The sequence below is a fragment of the Mustela nigripes genome, chromosome 3 (assembly GCF_022355385.1).
Source record: "Mustela nigripes isolate SB6536 chromosome 3, MUSNIG.SB6536, whole genome shotgun sequence".
NCBI lineage: Eukaryota > Metazoa > Chordata > Mammalia > Carnivora > Mustelidae > Mustela > Mustela nigripes.
Genome location: NC_081559.1, coordinates 12035076 through 12053207, shown reverse-complemented (window position 1 = coordinate 12053207; position 18132 = coordinate 12035076). Strand labels below are relative to the sequence as shown.

General features: G+C 43.1%; 1 protein-coding gene across 4 annotated transcripts in view; it reads right to left on the bottom strand.

The window, feature by feature from the left end:
* SPATS2L (spermatogenesis associated serine rich 2 like) overlaps positions 1 to 18132 on the bottom strand; it is a 165882-nt gene that overhangs the window by 27391 nt on the left and 120359 nt on the right. For 3 of the 4 annotated variants that reach the window (XM_059393143.1, XM_059393146.1, XM_059393145.1), the window contains exons 7-8: positions 10800 to 11006; positions 9293 to 9428 (exon numbers count right to left, since the gene is read on the bottom strand). In XM_059393143.1, the coding sequence (XP_059249126.1) occupies positions 9293 to 9428; positions 10800 to 11006 (343 nt within the window). The remainder of the gene's footprint in view (positions 1 to 9292; positions 9429 to 10799; positions 11007 to 18132) is intronic. The other variant, XM_059393144.1, reaches the window with a different exon arrangement.

Genomic DNA, 18132 nt, shown 5'->3' with positions numbered 1-18132 from the left:
ACACACATTTCTGTCTACTCCCACTAGACCTTGGACGTTTTTTGGAAGGACACCGTCTTTTATCTTTCAGCATTTCTAGCAATGCTTCTTCAAGTGTGGTCCTCATACCATATACACTGACCCCCGCTGTCCTCATACACGCAGGTTCCTGGACACCCCCTGCACCCACAGAATCAGAGCCTCTGGGAATGGCGTCCAGGTGCTCCCTGTGCATTCCAAGGTCTGAGAAGCATGAGCTCACGACATGTTCCTCTCCCTCCTCCTGGAGGGGCGGACGGAAAAGGGAGGAGAGAAGGCAGAAGGAGGGCATGGCCAGATGGGAGAGCGGAAGGAGGGTTGATCTGGTGGCCACGGTGGCCATGCAGAATCAGGGTCCTTTTGCCTCACTTCTCTCTCCATCAAGCAACGAACAGTAGAACCGTGTGATGAGACATTCGCACCCCAAAGCTGGGATCTGCTGCATGCTGAACAGAAAAGTTGGAGAAAGAGAATTTCGTCCCATTGTCTTGGTACAGAGAGAATAAAATTGACTAAATACTCACCTGGAAGAAAAGAGAATCAACCTAGATGGGTCAGGCTAGAGATTTTCTAGAATACTCTGAACAATGCATACCTTGCACACAAAATCTTCATAAAACTCCTTGACAGTAGTACCCCTTTTTGTAGCGGAGTGGAAGTGAAGAAACTCAACCATCTTCAGAGCTAGAATATGGGACAATGAGATTTAAACCCTCTTCTAACTCCACGCACCATGCCTCCTAATTATGTGGTTAATAAACCTTGGAAGATGTGACTTTTGTGCGAATATGGCTACAGTCACCGGAAGAACAGTGTAACTGACATAAGGAATTCTGTTCTACGGACAGGCACAGTCTGTTACGGGATTTCTTGCTGTCCTAGCTGACAAATTGCCCAAAATGACTCCTTCGTCTCACCCCAAGAGGGTGCAGAGGGACTCCCTCTGTATCAGTGTCACCAACGGAAATAAGTCCTAAGATCCATTCTGAAGTTGTGACCTAGGATATCCCGGTTTGGAAACTATAACGTATTTTATATTTATACTAATATATGGGAACAAATTTGTCTTATTTTCCCAGTGAAAATGGATCAAACCATAAATTAAAACACACACACACACACACACACACATACAGAAAACACATACTCTCCATCTGGGATTGTACAGATAAGAACAATTTGCTTCATTCCTTTTATTATCTCTATTCTATCAGGAAAACTAACCCTATTCAGGAGCCTGCTGCTAAGCCGGTGGGATGGGTAGCCTTCATTTGCTGAAAAAGATTCAGAGATCTTTTCAGATTTCAAGCTGAAATCACAATCAGCTTCTTGTCCTCCGGCTCTTGTAGGTCTGCGGTGAAAGGAAGGCTGACCTCCAGCGCCAAGTGTGTGGCGGACGTAACGTATGGAGGTAATCACACCCGGAGCTCGGCGAGGCTATTAATACAAGGTGCTATTTATGTTGGTTTCCTGGGGACTCTACCCAACCGAAAAGGCCAGTTCTGTACTTTTTGTGTTTATCAACCTGCTCTTCCGTCACGTCGACTCATTCTCTGAGTCCTTGCGGCGGCCCGAGGGAACCATCTAATGCACACAAAAACCTTGGGGAGGAGAGAAAATAGGAAAAGAGAAGCTTTCACCTCCAAAGAGGGAGCTACGCCTATTTAGAATGACACATATTCACGAACGAGGCAAGATTTGAAATACAGTGTACCGCGGGGACTCGCCGTAGTCCCAAAGTCGCAGGGACCTTGAGTTTCTCCGTGGTTTATGGTATTTACCCTTTTCACAATTCAGAATGGATCCCGGAGCTTATTTCTGTTTACTGGACTGGTGCAGAGTGAGGAAAAGGAGTCATTTTGGGCAATCTGTCAGCGAGGACAGCGACAGAAACCATACACAGGGCTCTCCTGAGGCATAAATATATTTATTAGCCTCCTCTGTCATTGCCTCTTGATTTCCTCTGCAGGTGAAGTTCATCTCCATACTGTGAGTTCCTTAAATATGCTGGCAGAGTCTCGAATGTCGGGTGTGGGGAGAAGGTACAGGTTTGTTTGATTTCCGTTGTCTAGCTCTTTGTACAAGTCACAAGCAGGTGGGCACTTGGAATAGCCATTTAATGAGAAGGAAAGAGGTTAGTCGGAAAGTCTTTGTTAGTGTGGCTTTTGATCAACGGGAGGATTATATTTATTTCCAAAGCAGAAGGACAGGGAGACCTTTTATAAAATTTCACTCTAAAACTATAAAAAGGACAAAGCAAACTCCTGATATTGACTTCATTACACATTTAATCTAAGGAGCTGGCAAAATCTAGCTATCACTGAACACGCTGCTGAACATGCTGCAGGGAACCAGAGTCTATACGGCATCACTTAGCAACGCCAAGTGGCTGCAAAGGTTCTCCACATCAGCTCTCCCACAGCTAATCCCATTACGAGCAAACCCCATCAAAGGGCCTAGAGAAAAGCATCACTCCGTTCATGGACGACACACGCCTCCAGAACTCATGATATACATGGCGCATGAGGAATGAGCACCATCTCAGCCATGGTTTTAAAATGGAGGGGGCGCCTGGGTGGCTCAGCTGGTTGGGTGACTGCCTTCCCCTTGGGTCATGATCCCGGAGTCCCGGGATCGAGTCCCGTGTTGGGCTCCCAGCTCCTTGGGGAGTCTGCTTCTCCCTCTGACCTTCTCCCCTCTCATGCTCTCTCTCTCTAAAAACTAAAATCTTAAAAAAAAAATCGAGTCTCTGCTCATTATCTGGGGTTAAATCAATGTTTCCATGTGACTGAATTTGAAAACCAAGTTTGCTTGTTGTCATGGCATCTACTCTGATTCTAGAAACCGCTTCAACTAATCCATATTTTCCTTGTACTCAGCTACCGAGGTGCACCCAGCACCACAGTGTGCATGATTCAGCTAACTAGATGGTCACCAAGTTTTTTTGCTCCACCATGACTGCACCATAAGTGACAGAGAGACCTGTCTTCCTTCAGCTTAAGTAGCTCAAGGGCCGGCACAGCTGCCGATGTCACCAGCGTGATGGCAGCTGGACACAGGCCACGTGAGCCCAGAAGCAACAAGGACTACTGCCGCCTGGCCGAAGCCAAAAAGAAATAGCGATCCTCTAAACAGACACTCTGTGAAAAAACTCTTTTCTGTATTTTTCTTTACATACCTCATCCTAGCCCTAGCCCCTGTGATATTTGGTTTTACTGTAGAATGAGAAAAAGACAGGTAGAGACGGACTGGCTAATGAGAGTGCCTGCCTGGTGTTAGCAACAACCTCCGGGTCTTCATTTTTCCCTTTTCTCCTCAGAACCGAGTTGAATTCTGCCATGTCAAATAGCAAAACCCGCCAAGCCCTCACATTTGCTACACTTCCACATAATTGTTTGCCTGGTCTTGAGGAGACAAAAATGTAATGTAATATAGCCAGAAAGTTTAGGTTTAAAATTTCCTACAGCACCGATCAGAGGACAGTAGGGTTATGTTTTGGAGGGTATGGAACTGACTGGAAAGGACAGGTCCTCTCCTGCGTTTCCGGCCGTGGGTTAGGAGGGCCGCTGGGGGAGGGGCAGACAGGACTCAGAAGTGCTGCCAAGTGAGGGATCCCCATCCCCCCTCAAGGAGCTATAGCAGGATACGCAAAAGGACGGTTGGACCCTCTCACTCTCTTACTCCTCTCACTGTCCTCCGGCCAAGCTTTCTCAGGGTTACTGTTGTCCTGGGACAGACAGTGGTTTGTGATGGGCGGTGGGGGGAGGGCTGTCCTGTGCATTCTAGCACATGCTGGGCTATGCCTGGCTTCTACCTACTAGGTGCCAGCCGTTGTGACAACCAAAAATATTTCCAGACATGGCAACTGTGTCCTGGGGGTGGACAGTGCGCTAGCTCCAGACGTGGCACTCCCTTTGGAGGGCTCTCCGCGAGGGGCTTTCAGCCACAGACACACAAAAGAATCACTTGGAATTCTTAAAAAAACCCACCACCTATCCCTGAGCTCTCCTCAGACCAGGAGCGTCCGCCTTTCTGGCGGTGCTACCTCAGCAAAGCTCTAGGGCTTTTAATTTAGTGGACCACATGGCCTTGAGTATGGAGAGAAGTAAATATTAATTTACAAGCACCGTCTTTCAGTCAATGGTACGTTATTCACAAAGACAGCACATTAAAAAACTCCAAGAGCACAGGAAAACCGGTCTTCTAGCATTAAATGGAAAGCCATGTATTCACCAAAAATCAGCTAAAAGTTTGGGGAATGTTGGGGGGTTGCGGGACGGGGTGAGAACCAACCCAGGAGGAAAGAATCCTGCTGTGTGATAAACCTGCTAGGAAAGAAAAATGGTCTCACTTGGACTTGAACGGAAGTCGTTCCGAGCCTTGTATGCTCCGAGATTTGTACCTGAGTTGGGCACCCGAGGAGCAGCCGACCGGGACTGTGGGACACAGGGCTGCCTCGTGTGCTCTGAAAGGCCCTGCTGGCAATTTCCCCTTCGGGAGGGCTTCTCAGAAAAAGGACACAATGTTTAAAATGTCACAGGGAGGCTCTCTGGTGGGTGTGGGGTCACCCTGCTAACTACTGGTGGTCCGGGCGTGGTTCTGCTTGGCTACCTCCGAAGTTTCCAGGACAGGTGAGAGGCCCACGTTGGAGTGGGATTTGAGGAATGCTGGGAGAAGGCAGGCTTTTCTGCAGCCTCAAATTCTCCCGTGCAGGGTTATGCTTTTGGCTGATGGAGAGGGTCTCAACACTGTTAACATCTGAATTAAGTAGGACACTTGGGAAGGAGGACCCATGGCCATCAGCAGGATGAGGTTATCAGTGATACAGGAATGAGTGTCCGTCATTAATGAGGAAAAAAGGACAGTGCTATGGGGCTCCAGTGCAAGCTTATCTTGTAGTAGTGAGTGGGGAGCACCTGTGTTTGCTCTGGGGGAGGAAACTCCAAGGTGCAAGGGAAGAGGAAAGCAAGGCTGGCGGGGGGGGGGAGGGGGGGCGGGGGGGTGGGGGGAGGGGGAGGAGGGGCGGCAGGGGAGAGGGGAGGTGGGGCAGGACAGGGCCTGGAACTCCTGACCTACTCCGAATTCCACTGAAGTAAGACCTGGCGGCGCTTCAGGAAAAAATAAACATGAGGTATAAGGACACAGGCTGGGACTGATTTCCCTCTCCTACATGAACGCAAAGCAGCCGAAAAATATGGTCTCCCCCAGCCTCCATTCTCCGTGACCCGTTACCCCATCCCCAGCACAAGCTCCACCCTCTGGCTCATTACCATCTTGCATTTCCTTTAGGAGTGCGTTTAATTAGATGTTAAATTGACAATGGCACCTAGCAATTTTTACAGCTCGATTTTGGAATCCTTCCTCCCCTGGCATATGGCAGAGCGATCAAGTCCCATTCTCCTTCCTTAATGTTGTTTGAATTTAATGTTTATTATTCATTTTAAGCCTGCACCATCAGCTTGGAGACACACACACACACACACACACACACACACTTGTCATGAGAAGCTAGACTAGTTTGCACACAAAGCAATTAAATCTGGCAGCTAGGACTCCAAAGGATGAATATTTTCCAGTTGTGGTAGGGGGCCAATCATATAGAAAGGAAACCAGCTGTTTCATGTTAGTTCCTGATGTGACTTTTCACACAGACACTCATGCTGCAAAATTTATTTTCTGCTAAGACGGCGTGAGAGCATCGTGTCATCTCTGCTGTCCTCTCGGATCCCCAGTTCTTTATGGGCAAATGAGATTGATCCATGAATGGTCATTTAGTCTTTCGTAACTGTGTCCTGGTCGCAGGCCAGCTCTGAGCCACCTCACGGTTTTCCTCAGGAACTGGATTGAACAAAGCATTCTCCACTGCCAGACGGGGTCAGAAAAGCACTGGGTTCATTATACCCAGATATGCACTCACTGGGGGGCTGGGCGTGTGCAAGCAAGTGCTTTCTCCCCGCCTCCCAAATCTTCCTTCCGGGCATCCCCGAGGGCTTGTGGAGAACTGGATCGGGCAGGATCTACCTCCTGAAGCCTGGTAGCCTGCTGGATGTTTAGAATGTCTTACCTGAGAGTTTCTGTTTATTTCCAAGCTACACACAAAGCCTGTTGAAGGGTCTGGTGAGGGCACCGGCTGGCCTGAAGCTAGGAGAGCGGGGTCAGGAGGGCAGTGAGGCCTGTGCACCAGGTAAACGTGTCTCAGGACCATCACTCGTTTGGGAAATCTCCAGAGGACTTGTCCCACCTGGTCCACATCTGGATATGCCTTACAACGTAACCCCGAGGCTCTGATTCTATTCAGTGAGTGGCGCTGCATTCGCAATTTTCTCCAATGCCTGGAGTCCGCCATGTCACCCCCAAGAGGAAAGCTTCATTTCTGAAAATGTGTAAGCTGCCTTCCTCCATTCTGTGCCCAGTTATTTTTTTAGGAGCTGCCTGATCCCTAAAATTCATCGGTTTCTCCCCCTCAGAAGACGAGAGGAAGACTTTATCCAAGTACATCAATCACCATGCTGGCGAGGCTGCAGGCTTGTTTGGAACAGAGAGGTAACGTTTTCTCTTTTGGCAGAAATGCCTGCTAATGGCTGATGAGAAAGAATGCCTTTTGTTTTCTTTTCAAGTTGACACGAATGCCCTTACTTGGGGATCATTTTTAGTAAAGGTTAGATTGGAAAACACATAAAAAATGGTTAATCTATACTTATTCTTCTTCTGTACGGAGGAAAGGTGCCATTCGTTACGGGGTGACTTTTAAACAGCGGTCCTGCTTGGCAGAGCTCACTCAGAGGCGATCCTACCCTCAGTTTAAAACAGAGTGTGACACACAAGCAGAGAAAAGACACACAACCTGACTTCCCTGCCCCACACTTTCAGCTCTTGAGGAGTGAAACGCTCAAAGAGTCTGTTATAAATCTCCAGATGTCTCGTGACCCATGGGGTGTTCATTTTACTAAGGAAATTAAAAAAAAAAAAAAAAAAAAGGACTCCGAGCAGCTGGAGGAGAGAGGTAACTTGAGGTCAGTGCTACACTTTGTCAATTAGTGTGTGAGTCACTCGGAGGGAAGGTATCATACAGAGGCCCCAGAGGAAGAGTTGACTCTAAAATGCACACAGAGGGGTCTCCTCTGAGCAGTTGACTAGTCCCTCCAGAGACTAGGAACCTGCGACCCCCACGAGCCAAATCGGGTCCACTGCTTCTCTGCATTTATCTGGCTTTTGTGCCCGAACAGTAGAGCTGAGTAGTTGCAACAGAGACACGACTGACTCTAAAACTCAAAATATTTACTAGCTGGCATTTTATAGATAAAGGTTGCTGATTCTGGCTCTGGAGAACAGGCCTGGAAGTTGAGTGTGCATATATATGTGTGTGTGTTTGTGTGTGTGTGTGTGTGTGTGTGTGTATGATTTAAAAATCAGCAATACTGGGGCGCCTGAGTGGCTCAGTGGGTTGAAGCCTCTGCCTTCGGCGGAGGTCATGATCTCAGGCCCTGGGATCGAGGCCCACATCGGACTCTCTGCTCGGCAGGGAGGCTGCTTCCTCCTCTCTCTCTGCCTGCCTCTCTGCCTGTTTGTGATCTCTCTCTCTCTGTCAAATAAATAAATAAAATCTTTTTAAAAATAAATAATAAAATAAAAATCAGCAATACTACTAACACCTTTCATTTACATAGCATCTTTATCTTCTCTAAGTACTTTCAAACATATGCCTGCAGTTTACTTTGAACAATTAGTTTAGCATCTGATTAGGCAGAGAAGAGCTCCGCTAAGGTGAAGATGACATGACCGGGTGGAGGGGAGAGGGTCCGTCCCTGAATGATCAGTGAGGGAGACAGTTTCCTTTCAAGTCTCTGATAGCTTATGTACACTGGGATCTTATATATAGCAGATGGTTGAAAATTCAAGACTTCTAGATTGTGTCAAGTGTAATCCTTGGTTTTACACAACTCTCTAGTCTGCTGAAAAGCACATCTGTGTCAAAGAAAGGACTTGGAAAGAAAGCTATGAAAAACATGGGATCAAATTCTAGAATCATGGAGAGCCAATGAGATACAGAGAACACATGTGAGCCTGGGCACTGTGGATATGTTCTTCTTGTCTTTATATATTTTTCTCTTTAGCACCCCGACTTTCCTTCAGGAAACCACAGCTCTTTAACTCTCAGTCTGTGGGATACAGGTGGGGCTCGCCCAACCACTAACTCTGTGGTGGGTACATGGTCCTGGCCTGGCTACTGGAGAGACTGTCCCTCTTACCACAGTGACCGATTTAGGGACAGATACGTGACCCAGCCCCGCCAATGCAAATTAGCCCTTGGACTTTTGCTGGAACTGTTGGAGACAAAGCTCTCTCTCAGATCACAGGGACTAAGGATTATGTAAGCTGGGAGCTGCTAGGGGGCCATCTTTGCTACCACATGGAGAGATCATACCTAAGAATCAAGCCAAGAATAAGCAGAGCCAAGAGATTGCAGGAGACGCTGAGAGAGGAAAGGAGCGAGAGACGGAGAAAAGGAGAAGGGGAGGGAGAGAGAAACTGAATTCTCAGAACACAATTTAGGCTTAGAACCAAATTTGCCCAAAGGAATGTTCTGGGTTTTTCATGTACATCAGCCAGTAAACTATCCTTTGTTGTGAACTAGTGTGACTTGGGTTTCTGTCACATGAAGCTGGAAGAGTCCTGATGGATACACTGAGAACTTTTTCTATGGATAATAACCTTCACCAGTAGTGATTTCATTTCAGTTGTGCATGTAAGCACATATACACAGCTCAAAGAAATGTCTCCCATCAACATCAGTTGCAGAGCAGGGCAGGGCAGGACCCAAACCATACCAGTGAACCATTCCTAAATTCCAGTCCAAGGATGGGATTCCATCACTAAGCTTGCCTAAGATGTTTCTGAGTTTTGTTAAGGGAGTCTTATTTTACAACAATAAGGCTGGAAAATATTTTTGTCTCAGTAGCATTCATCATATCAGCCTTCCAGGGATTGGTCAAAAATATCATTTGTTGAGGTTGTGTTCTACATCATTCATATACTTTGGGGCCAACTTCAAACTCCAGTGAATTATGTGTATCAGGTTTCTTCTTATTCAAACATTTTCCCTTCTTTTTTTATTCAGGATAGAGGCCTCTGCCTGCAGGACTTTAAAAAATTTGCCAAGGAGTTGTTCTGTGATGTTTATGTATTAAATAAACAACATTTCCCATCAGATGCTTTTACCTGTAGGAACAGCTCAAGTGCCGTAAGTTTATAGTTTCTAAGTTGAATTACTCACCAGTTGTGTAATTCAGCAAAGGCAGCTTTGATCTTCTTCACCGAACTATCCACTTCCTCCTTGATCATGACACGATATCTCGTTAGAGACACAGTGCAGCGCTGCAAATCCTTCACCGATTTCTCAATGTTTGGGCCTAAAAGTAATGTCATGGAAACAATGTTAAATTGAACACTTAATCTTTTTACATCTGAGCTAAACAACGACAACAACAAAAGCAGCGATCTCCCCTACCCCTAATAAAAAGAGAGAGATTTATCTTTTGTTTCTCAATGGGGGAAAAAAATAAGTTCCGTCTAGAAGAGGTTTGTGTGTTTATAACCCAGAGTTGTAAAAATCCACAGTGGGTGACTGCTGTGGCCCCTGGGACTGCTGGGATTTGACCAGGGGCTCTGTGGGTGGGCCAGTTGGGGCACCCACGCCTCCTTTGTGCTTTGGAAAGAGGCTGTGGTCATGATGTTCTATTGCAAACTCCAGTTTCACAGAATCTGATATGTCTGAAGACTGTTTGTGTGCTGCTGGCTCTCACCACTCTGCGTGGTTAAAAGCCAGCAGGGCTTTTGGATGAAGAAAAGGCCATGGAGCTTGGGAGAGGTACAAATGAGCTCGAGAGAGGAGGGAGCTCTGGTGCCAGGTACGCTGGCTCCCGCCCCAGCGGTCCTGAGCCAGCCCTGTAATTAGAGCGGCAGCACTTAGAGCTGCTCGAAGGCTGCCAGTCTCGCCTGATTTCCTGAAACCGTCACCAAGGTACACAGATAGGGCAAAGCAAGTGGGCCAATTGTACTGATCCCAACAAGGCCATGTTTCTTAGAAGAAAGAACTCTCCCTCAAGAGAAGTAAGAAAGTCTATCAAACCAAAGCCAAGGAAATCAGATACAACCGAGGCTGAATGTGAAAAATATCATGGATTTCATCCTCTGGGAACCAAAAAGGAAGCGATTTAGCCCCTTTCGTGTTTAATACCAGTTCAGTGTAAAGTACGACAAAGCTCAAAAATTAGTAAAAACATAGTGTGTCAAATATAAAATCCTCTTTTGGGGTTACAGTGTCTCTGCAAGTTCTAGCACAGAACTGAGGTTCTGTGAGGAAGGTCACATCTGAAGAAGACGGGTCAGCCTCTAGAATCATCTTCATTCAGGGTAAGGGAAGAACTTGCGGGCCAGGGAATCAGTCGGCATTCCCTCTGCTAAAAGGGCTCCCGTGTTACCGTTCGCTTCATGAAACACGAGGGTAGAAAGCACTCGTGGTGCCAGTTTGTCCATGTCTACGAAGAGCGGAATGGCCACAGGGGCAGAGAAAGGAGAGGTGATTCCTCGTGAACATTCGAGACCTTTGGTTCACATGGGAGGTATCACATCTACTTTTCAATCTATGTGGGTCACCGAGAGAAATGCAATTACATGTGCATCTCTTTTCACTAAGCAGCATCCTTTTGGAATGTTCTAGCATTCTGGCTCTCCGGGGTGCAAAATGTGTTGAATCATTTGTGCAAAAGAAATCACTTTACCTCTTTTCTTTGCCAGCTCATCTGGCTTTATTTCAAGATGAGCTGCGGGGGTATTGGACTTAACAGGAGATGTTTTTGCCTTAGGCTTGCTTGGGTTACAAGGCTGCTCAGCTGACCACTGTAGGCCATCTGACCTCTCTGGTGTTCCATGTATAGGTTTGGGGTTCCCATCTAAGGATAGTTTCTGTTGCAGTGGTCTGTTGCCTTCTGTAAGAAAACACCAAATAATGACTGTGAAGTGATACACTGAGAACACTGATGAGAAAGTGATGGGGAAATGCCAAGAGTTTTGTTTTTGTTTTCATGTTGGCAATAATGCCCTTCGTTGCAAACAGTGAAGAAACTGCTTTAATAGAATCTCTAGAAGATTTGAGGATATCCTAGAAATAGAGCCTTGCACTGGGAGTTGGAAGACCTGGGTGGGCGTTTTGGCTCTGGTAGTCACTTACACGGTGGCCCTGGGCCAGCCACCTCACATTTCAGCCCTGGTTTCCTCACTCATGATGAAGGTTATTAGGAGACGAAGAGGGTTTTGGGTTTTTTTCTCTCCTCATTCAGTAAAGGTATAAGCATCTTTAAGTATGGTTTCATATTGAGGCTATAAAAATGCAGCCTTCCTATCTCCAAGTGCTACATTAATGTCTTGTGGTATTTTATTCTGAATTAATGAAGGCAGAAGAGTGATTGGAGATAGGGCAAGAATGAAGTCACAACAGGTACCATAATCATTTCACTTAATTTATTATGGAGGGATTAAATCGGGAAACATAATATCTCTACTATATTTAAAATCTAGGGAGTCAAATTCTCTCTAGAGCTTTAATAGATGTGGCAATAAATTAGCAGCACATTGCTCTCAGCATCTTTTAAAGGTAGGTTTCTATTTAGTTATTGCTGGAGTGAATTAAATGGCACCTTAGTGGCCGGAAAAGGAAATGTATCACCCTTAACATCTTACTCACAACTAGAGAGAGCTTTGGATGTTAAAAAAAGGAAGCCGGTGTGCTACTGAAGGCCAGGTTCTTGGAGAAAGTTGAGTGTAGTAGAGAGAGGGCAGGTGGGGATCCAGGATCCCATGTTCTGAGCCTGTGTCCTGGACGAGCCTGTAGGAATGACTTCACGTTTCTGGCTGCCTGTGGCTCACACTCAAACAGAGCACAGCACTGTCTCTATGAACCCCAGCCCCTTTGCGCCCTGCCTCCCTTCTCTCTACTCCCAGGGTACCTCATAAAAATTTACTGCATTATATTCAAACACAAGACTTATGTGTCTGCCCCTCACCTCTGCCTTGAGAAGGCTAGAACTCCCTTGAAGTCTGATTCATTTCTGAAGCACTGGTACTTGGGTCTGGCTCGATAGCTATCTGTGAACTTGTGACTGAATTGAAGTACTCATAAAATGATTTCATAGGAAAATGAAGAGCCTTTCTTAACATTTGCCACAAATATTATGGAGACTATACTTGGAAGGTGCAAAGGACTATCGCCTGTGTCCTAGTCAGTCTGATTTTAGACATTTACGAGAAGTGTAAATTTGACTTTCGTTGAATCCATCATTCATAACTTATACATCAAGAAAGCACAGGGGTTGGCTGGGTGGCTGTCTGTTGAGTGTCTGACTCCTGATTTCGGCTCAGGTCATAATCTCAGGGTCATGAGACTGAGCCCTGCATTAGGCTTCAGACTGAGCAGGGAATATGCTTGAATTCTCCCTCTCCCTCTGCCCCTTCCCGCCATGCTCCTTCTCTCTAAAATAAATAAACAAATAAATCTTAAAAAAAAAAAAAAGAAAAGAAGAAAGAAAACACAGCATACAGTTTATGGGCTGAATGATGAGTACTCTCTAAAGGGAAATTACAATACACAGTGAAATGTTCAACAAAGGTAGTGAACAAATTAAGTACTGAAAACAGCATTTCCTCCAGTGGTGAAACAGATTTAAATCGTAGGATGCGATTTTATTGCTAGGGATACTGACATGGAACTTTAGGGCAGTGGTTGTCAAGATTTAGTGAGGTAGAGATCTCCCTTAGTACTTGTTACAAGTGCAGATTCCCAGACAACACCTCCGGGAATTCTGATTCAGCAGTGGGCCCAGGATCCTACCTGCCAGGTGGTTCTGCTGGGGTGAAGATGGATGGCTAAAGAAGCTCTACTGCTTAAGATGAAAAACTGATTTTTTGATGAGTCAGTGAATGTTTTGTTAAAATAGTGATTAAGTACAGGCTGACTACAACTCACCCCCTCTCTAAATCATAGTGAAGATTCAGCCTGGATGAAATATTATAAATTGAGAATCTAAAGTAGAGATCGCTGTGCACAGTGTAGTAAATTAGTCTTATTCTTGAAAATAAGGGGGTTTATATTATAGCCTAATGGAAACAATGACCTTAGAATGAAGGGAAAGCATTATTCTGTTGGGTGCATAAGAATTTTAAATGGAAGGCAAGCATGCAAATGAGCATGGGTTCATTAACCTAGAGCTGAAAATATTTTGTGTCTCAGAGAACTGGTATGTGGGCTATTGGTTCATTTCATCATTCATCCAACAAAAATTCATTGAGAAATATGAATAGCAGGGTTTTCTTTTTTTGAGGGTCCTGAAAAGCCGTCTTATTGGTGGAAATCACTGCACACTGGAAAGATCTGAAATTCTCAAAGATGGCTTGGATATATTTGCACATTAGCTGTACAGATCTGTCTCCAAATATAGTAAAACTCTGAGGCGCTTTCAGAAGAAAGCTGGTGGAAGTTATTCATCTACAACAGAGTTAGGCTCATCTTAACCACAAATCCTGGTATTTCTAGCAACAGAATAATGGGGGTTCTTTCCTGGATAGAGCGATTTCCCTCTAACATTATGGCCAGAAGTACCATCAGTTCTCTATCTTTCTGGAATCTACTTATAAACTTCAACAGACTGCAGCAGACTCAGATTTGATTCCTATCTCTGTCCAATAAGGTAGCCACTAGCTACACTAAACACTTGAAATATGGCTTGACTAAATTGAGATGTGCTGTAAGTGTAAAATATACACTGAGATTTGAAGTCTTAGTACAAAAAAAAGAATTAAAAATATTACTTTGATAATTTAAAAAATACTGATATGTCAAAATAATATTTTGTGTGTATTAAGTTGGAAAAAATATATTAACCAATCTAATTCATCTGTTTCTTTTTACTTTTTTAATGTGGCTACTAGGAATGTTATTTATTTATTTATTTTGCTACTAGAAATTTTAAAATTATACATGTAGCTCACATTATATTTCTACTGGGTAGCACTACTATAAATCAGAAGGAGCATGAGATTATTGATCTAAAATCTGCCATCACTACTAATTTATGTTCTAGACTAAAAGAGTACTGACTTTAGTGAAACCTTAAAATAGCCACTGCATTTCTACATGAGAAAAGCGGTGACAGAGTTATGTATGTCTTGTTCAACACTTGGTGCTTGCTTGGTGCCTATTAAGTACATGGTGACTACTGAACGAATGGATGAACGAATGAATGAATGAATGAATCAGCATTACTTTGGTACTTTCCGCACTGGGGGCCTTCTTGTTATAGGGAGTCTAGTTTGATATGCGTCTCTGGCTGTGTCTTTATCCAATATTCATCAAATACTTGAATCAAAGTAGTTATATCTTGGACACACCTCATCTGCTCACATTTCAATAAATACTATATACATTTTAATTTATATACATTTTAATTTAATCCTAAAATGGCTCCTACAAGGGTAAATGTTTTTGAATTTAACTATTACCTGAGCCTTCCCTTTATTAAAAATACTTATCAAATCCCAACATCGATGGTATGTATCTTCCTGAGTACCATTCTGATTTCTAACTCAATAGATACATAAGGAGTGCCCAGTTAAGTGCTAACCCTGGCTTACTCATAGGAGATAAATGGGACAGGCTCACTGCCCTTAACAACTAATATGTAAAATGTGAAAAAGTAACAGACCATAGCAGTAAATCTGAGTTCACCTTTCCCCACTGAATTATGCTGGCACCTTTGTTGAAAATCAATTGACTATATATGTGTGGTCTATTTTTGGACTGCATTCCATTCCACTGATGTAGTTATCTATCCTCCCCTCTAACACCACACTTTTTTACTGCAACTACATAATGAGTCTTAATATCAGACAATGCATGTCCTCCAACTTTGCTCTTCTTTTTCAGGATTGTTTTGGCTAACTTAGGTCCTTTGCATTTCAATGTAAATTGAAGAATCAGCTCATTTTTACAAAAACAATCAGTGTATTTCTAAAGAAAATTTGATGGGATTTTGATTGGGCTCGAGTTGAATCTCTAATTTTATTTGGAAATATTTAGTATCTTAACAATATTGCATACTTTGATCTTCGAACATGATACATCATGCCATTTATTTAGCTACTCTTTAATTGGCCTCAGCACTGTTTTACAGTTCATAGTGTCTTAGGCATCTTTAGTTAAATTTATTCCTGGGTATTTTAGATGTCGTAGGCTATTGTATATAATGTTTTTAAAACTTCATTTGCCAATTGTTGGCTGCTAGAATGTAGATATACAACTGCCTTTTTATATACTTAGCTACCTTGCTAATTTTCTTTTTTTTTTGTCTTTGTAGGTTTTAAAATTTTTTCAATGTAGGCAATAATGGCGTCTGTAAATACAGTTTAGCATCTTTCTTTCCAGTCTTTCCTTGCCTTATTAAACTGGTTAGGAACCCTAGTACAATGAATAATACAATCTTGATCTTAGGCAAACTGTATCCAATACTTATTATTAAATATGATATTAATGGTACAGCAGGTTTTTTATATGTTTATTTGGAAATTCTCTGTATTCCTAGTTTTCCTGGGAGTTTTTCTTATTTTGCCAAGTAATTTTATTTGGCCTCACTTATTGAGATGATCATATTTTATTAGCATAGCAAATTACATTAATTGGTTTTGACCTGTTAAGCCAAAGTTGCATTCTTGGGAAAAAGCACATTCGGTCATAGTGCATTATCTTTTTATAAAAAGATAGAATTGCTTACTCCAACCTGCTAATATTTTGTGGAATATTCTGCTTCTTCAATCATGAGTGATATTGTTCTGCTTCTAATGACTAATCTTTCTCTTCACTGTAGGTCATATTTGATTGCGTCTTGTGTGGATTTATTTTACACAGCAAAACAGAAACTGTGGTGGTTGTTTTTTGCTAACAGTACCAAAAAAACCAAAATCTTCATCTTGGGAGAAATAAAGGACTAGGATTCAGAGATTTTCATAATATATATATAGTCATGTATGTGTTCAGACTTGAAAGTTTCTGAAAACTCTTTTTTCTTGTTAGATTTTACTTTCCAGTGAAAGCTTCATGTATTTATAACCAGACTGAAGGAAGTATACATGGAATTCAAATCTAAGTTTAAGAAATGTGTTATATATAAGAGCAGGTCTAAAAAAATAATTTTAACCCATTAAGTTCCTATTATACACAGTAAAATACCAACTCCTATACATAGTAAAACAGTTGCCTGATGATTAATATGGTATTATGAAGAAAACTGGAAAGGAGGGGCACCTGGGTGGCTCAGTGGGTTGGGCCTCTGCCTTCAGCTAGGGTCATGATCCCAGGGTCCTGGGATCTAGCCCCAAATCGGGCTCTCTGCTCTGTGGGGAGCCTGCTTCCCCCTCTCTCTCTGCCTTCCTTTTTGCCTACTTGTGATCTTCAAAAAAAGTTAAAAAAAAAAAAGAAAAAAGAAAAAACCGGAAAGGAAACAAAGTCTAATTTTGTTATAAAATTCTGCCTAAAGTTGCTCATGTCTGTGTTACTAAAAATGTGTTACATTCACTTAAAAGTAATTAAATCAATATGTTAGTGTTTAATGATACCTGATAATAATAATAGTTCTTTGATCATAATCTTAGTGTTCTTAAGTACTCACAAAAAGAGAAATGCAAATGGAAATGAAACATCTTCAAGTATGCCATTGCCCTACTAACCAGTTTTACAAATAGAAACAATGTGATAAGCACAATCTTTCTGGACAGCAATATATTAAGAATTTCAGAAATATTCATACTCTTTGAACCTTAAAATACCATTTCTAAGAAAATATGCCAAGGAAATCATAGTTGCTTATAAAGATTTATACATGGGAAATGTTCACTAGAGCATTATTTACAAGAGCAAACAAATGGAAACAATCCACATGGACAACAGTTTGGGAATAATTAAAAATACGTCAAATTCATAAAAACACAAGGTGGCCATTAAAATCACGTTTTTAAAGAAACGAGGTAATGTTTATAATGTCACCTTAAGTAAAAAGAATACAAAAGTTCACATGCTATCTAATAGGATATTTGCTTTTAAAAGTCCCATACATCTGTGCAGTTAAGAAATTCTGAAATTAAATTTAACAGTGGTTGTTTTGAGGAGGGAGGATTTTTGATCTCTTAAGACTTGCTTCATTTTTCGAATTTCTTCATTAGTATAAATTTCTTTTAAAATAAGAAATACAAAGTTCATAATTGTCCTTAAAAAGCAGCACAGTGACTTAACAAAATTTAACCTACACTTCTTTACATATTCTATCACTAATACTTCAACAGAAAAAGGCTTGTTTGAGCACCTCTAATGTCCAGTTACTGTTTTAGGCCCCATAACTACAAGGGTGATCAAAGACAGATGTGCTCTCAGTCTTTCCAGAACTTTCTGGGTGTTACGAAGACATATAAATCAAATGGCCACACAAACAAATGTGGAATTACGACTGTGATAAGTGTTATGAAAGAGAAGTGCATAGTGTTCTGAAATCTGTCACTGGCGTAGCTGACTTCACGCTAGTAATTCCTCCGTCACTTGAAAGTCCATGAACTAACGGATCAGGTAAGGAGGCCAATCTGTGCAGTCCAGCAAAGAAGGCTTTTGAGGCAGGAGGAAGCATCGTGTACCAGTTACCAAGTTACTGTCTCTTGGTTCAAATCTCCCCTTCTTTGCCTCACTTTGTGCTGCTGGAGCTGGTGGCCCTGTTTTGCCTGCTGGCAGAATGTTAGCTTTAGCGGGGGAGGGCCGTGAGGTGACCATGCAGGGCTAAAAGGGCAGGCGTACCCCTCTCTTCCACGTCTGGGTCTTGCTATGCTTGTTCGTCACAGGAGCTCCCAGCCGCACCCTGGCCGCGTTCTCCAGTTGCTCCAGTCCCGTGACTCTGAGCAGTGCCACTCTGCCTACGCCCTCTGGCAATGGTAACTGTCTACAGAACAGCCTGGTCCTGGCTCCACAAGGTTTTGTTGTTGTTTGGTCACCACAAGGCTGTGTGTTCCTCTGAGGGCCACATACCT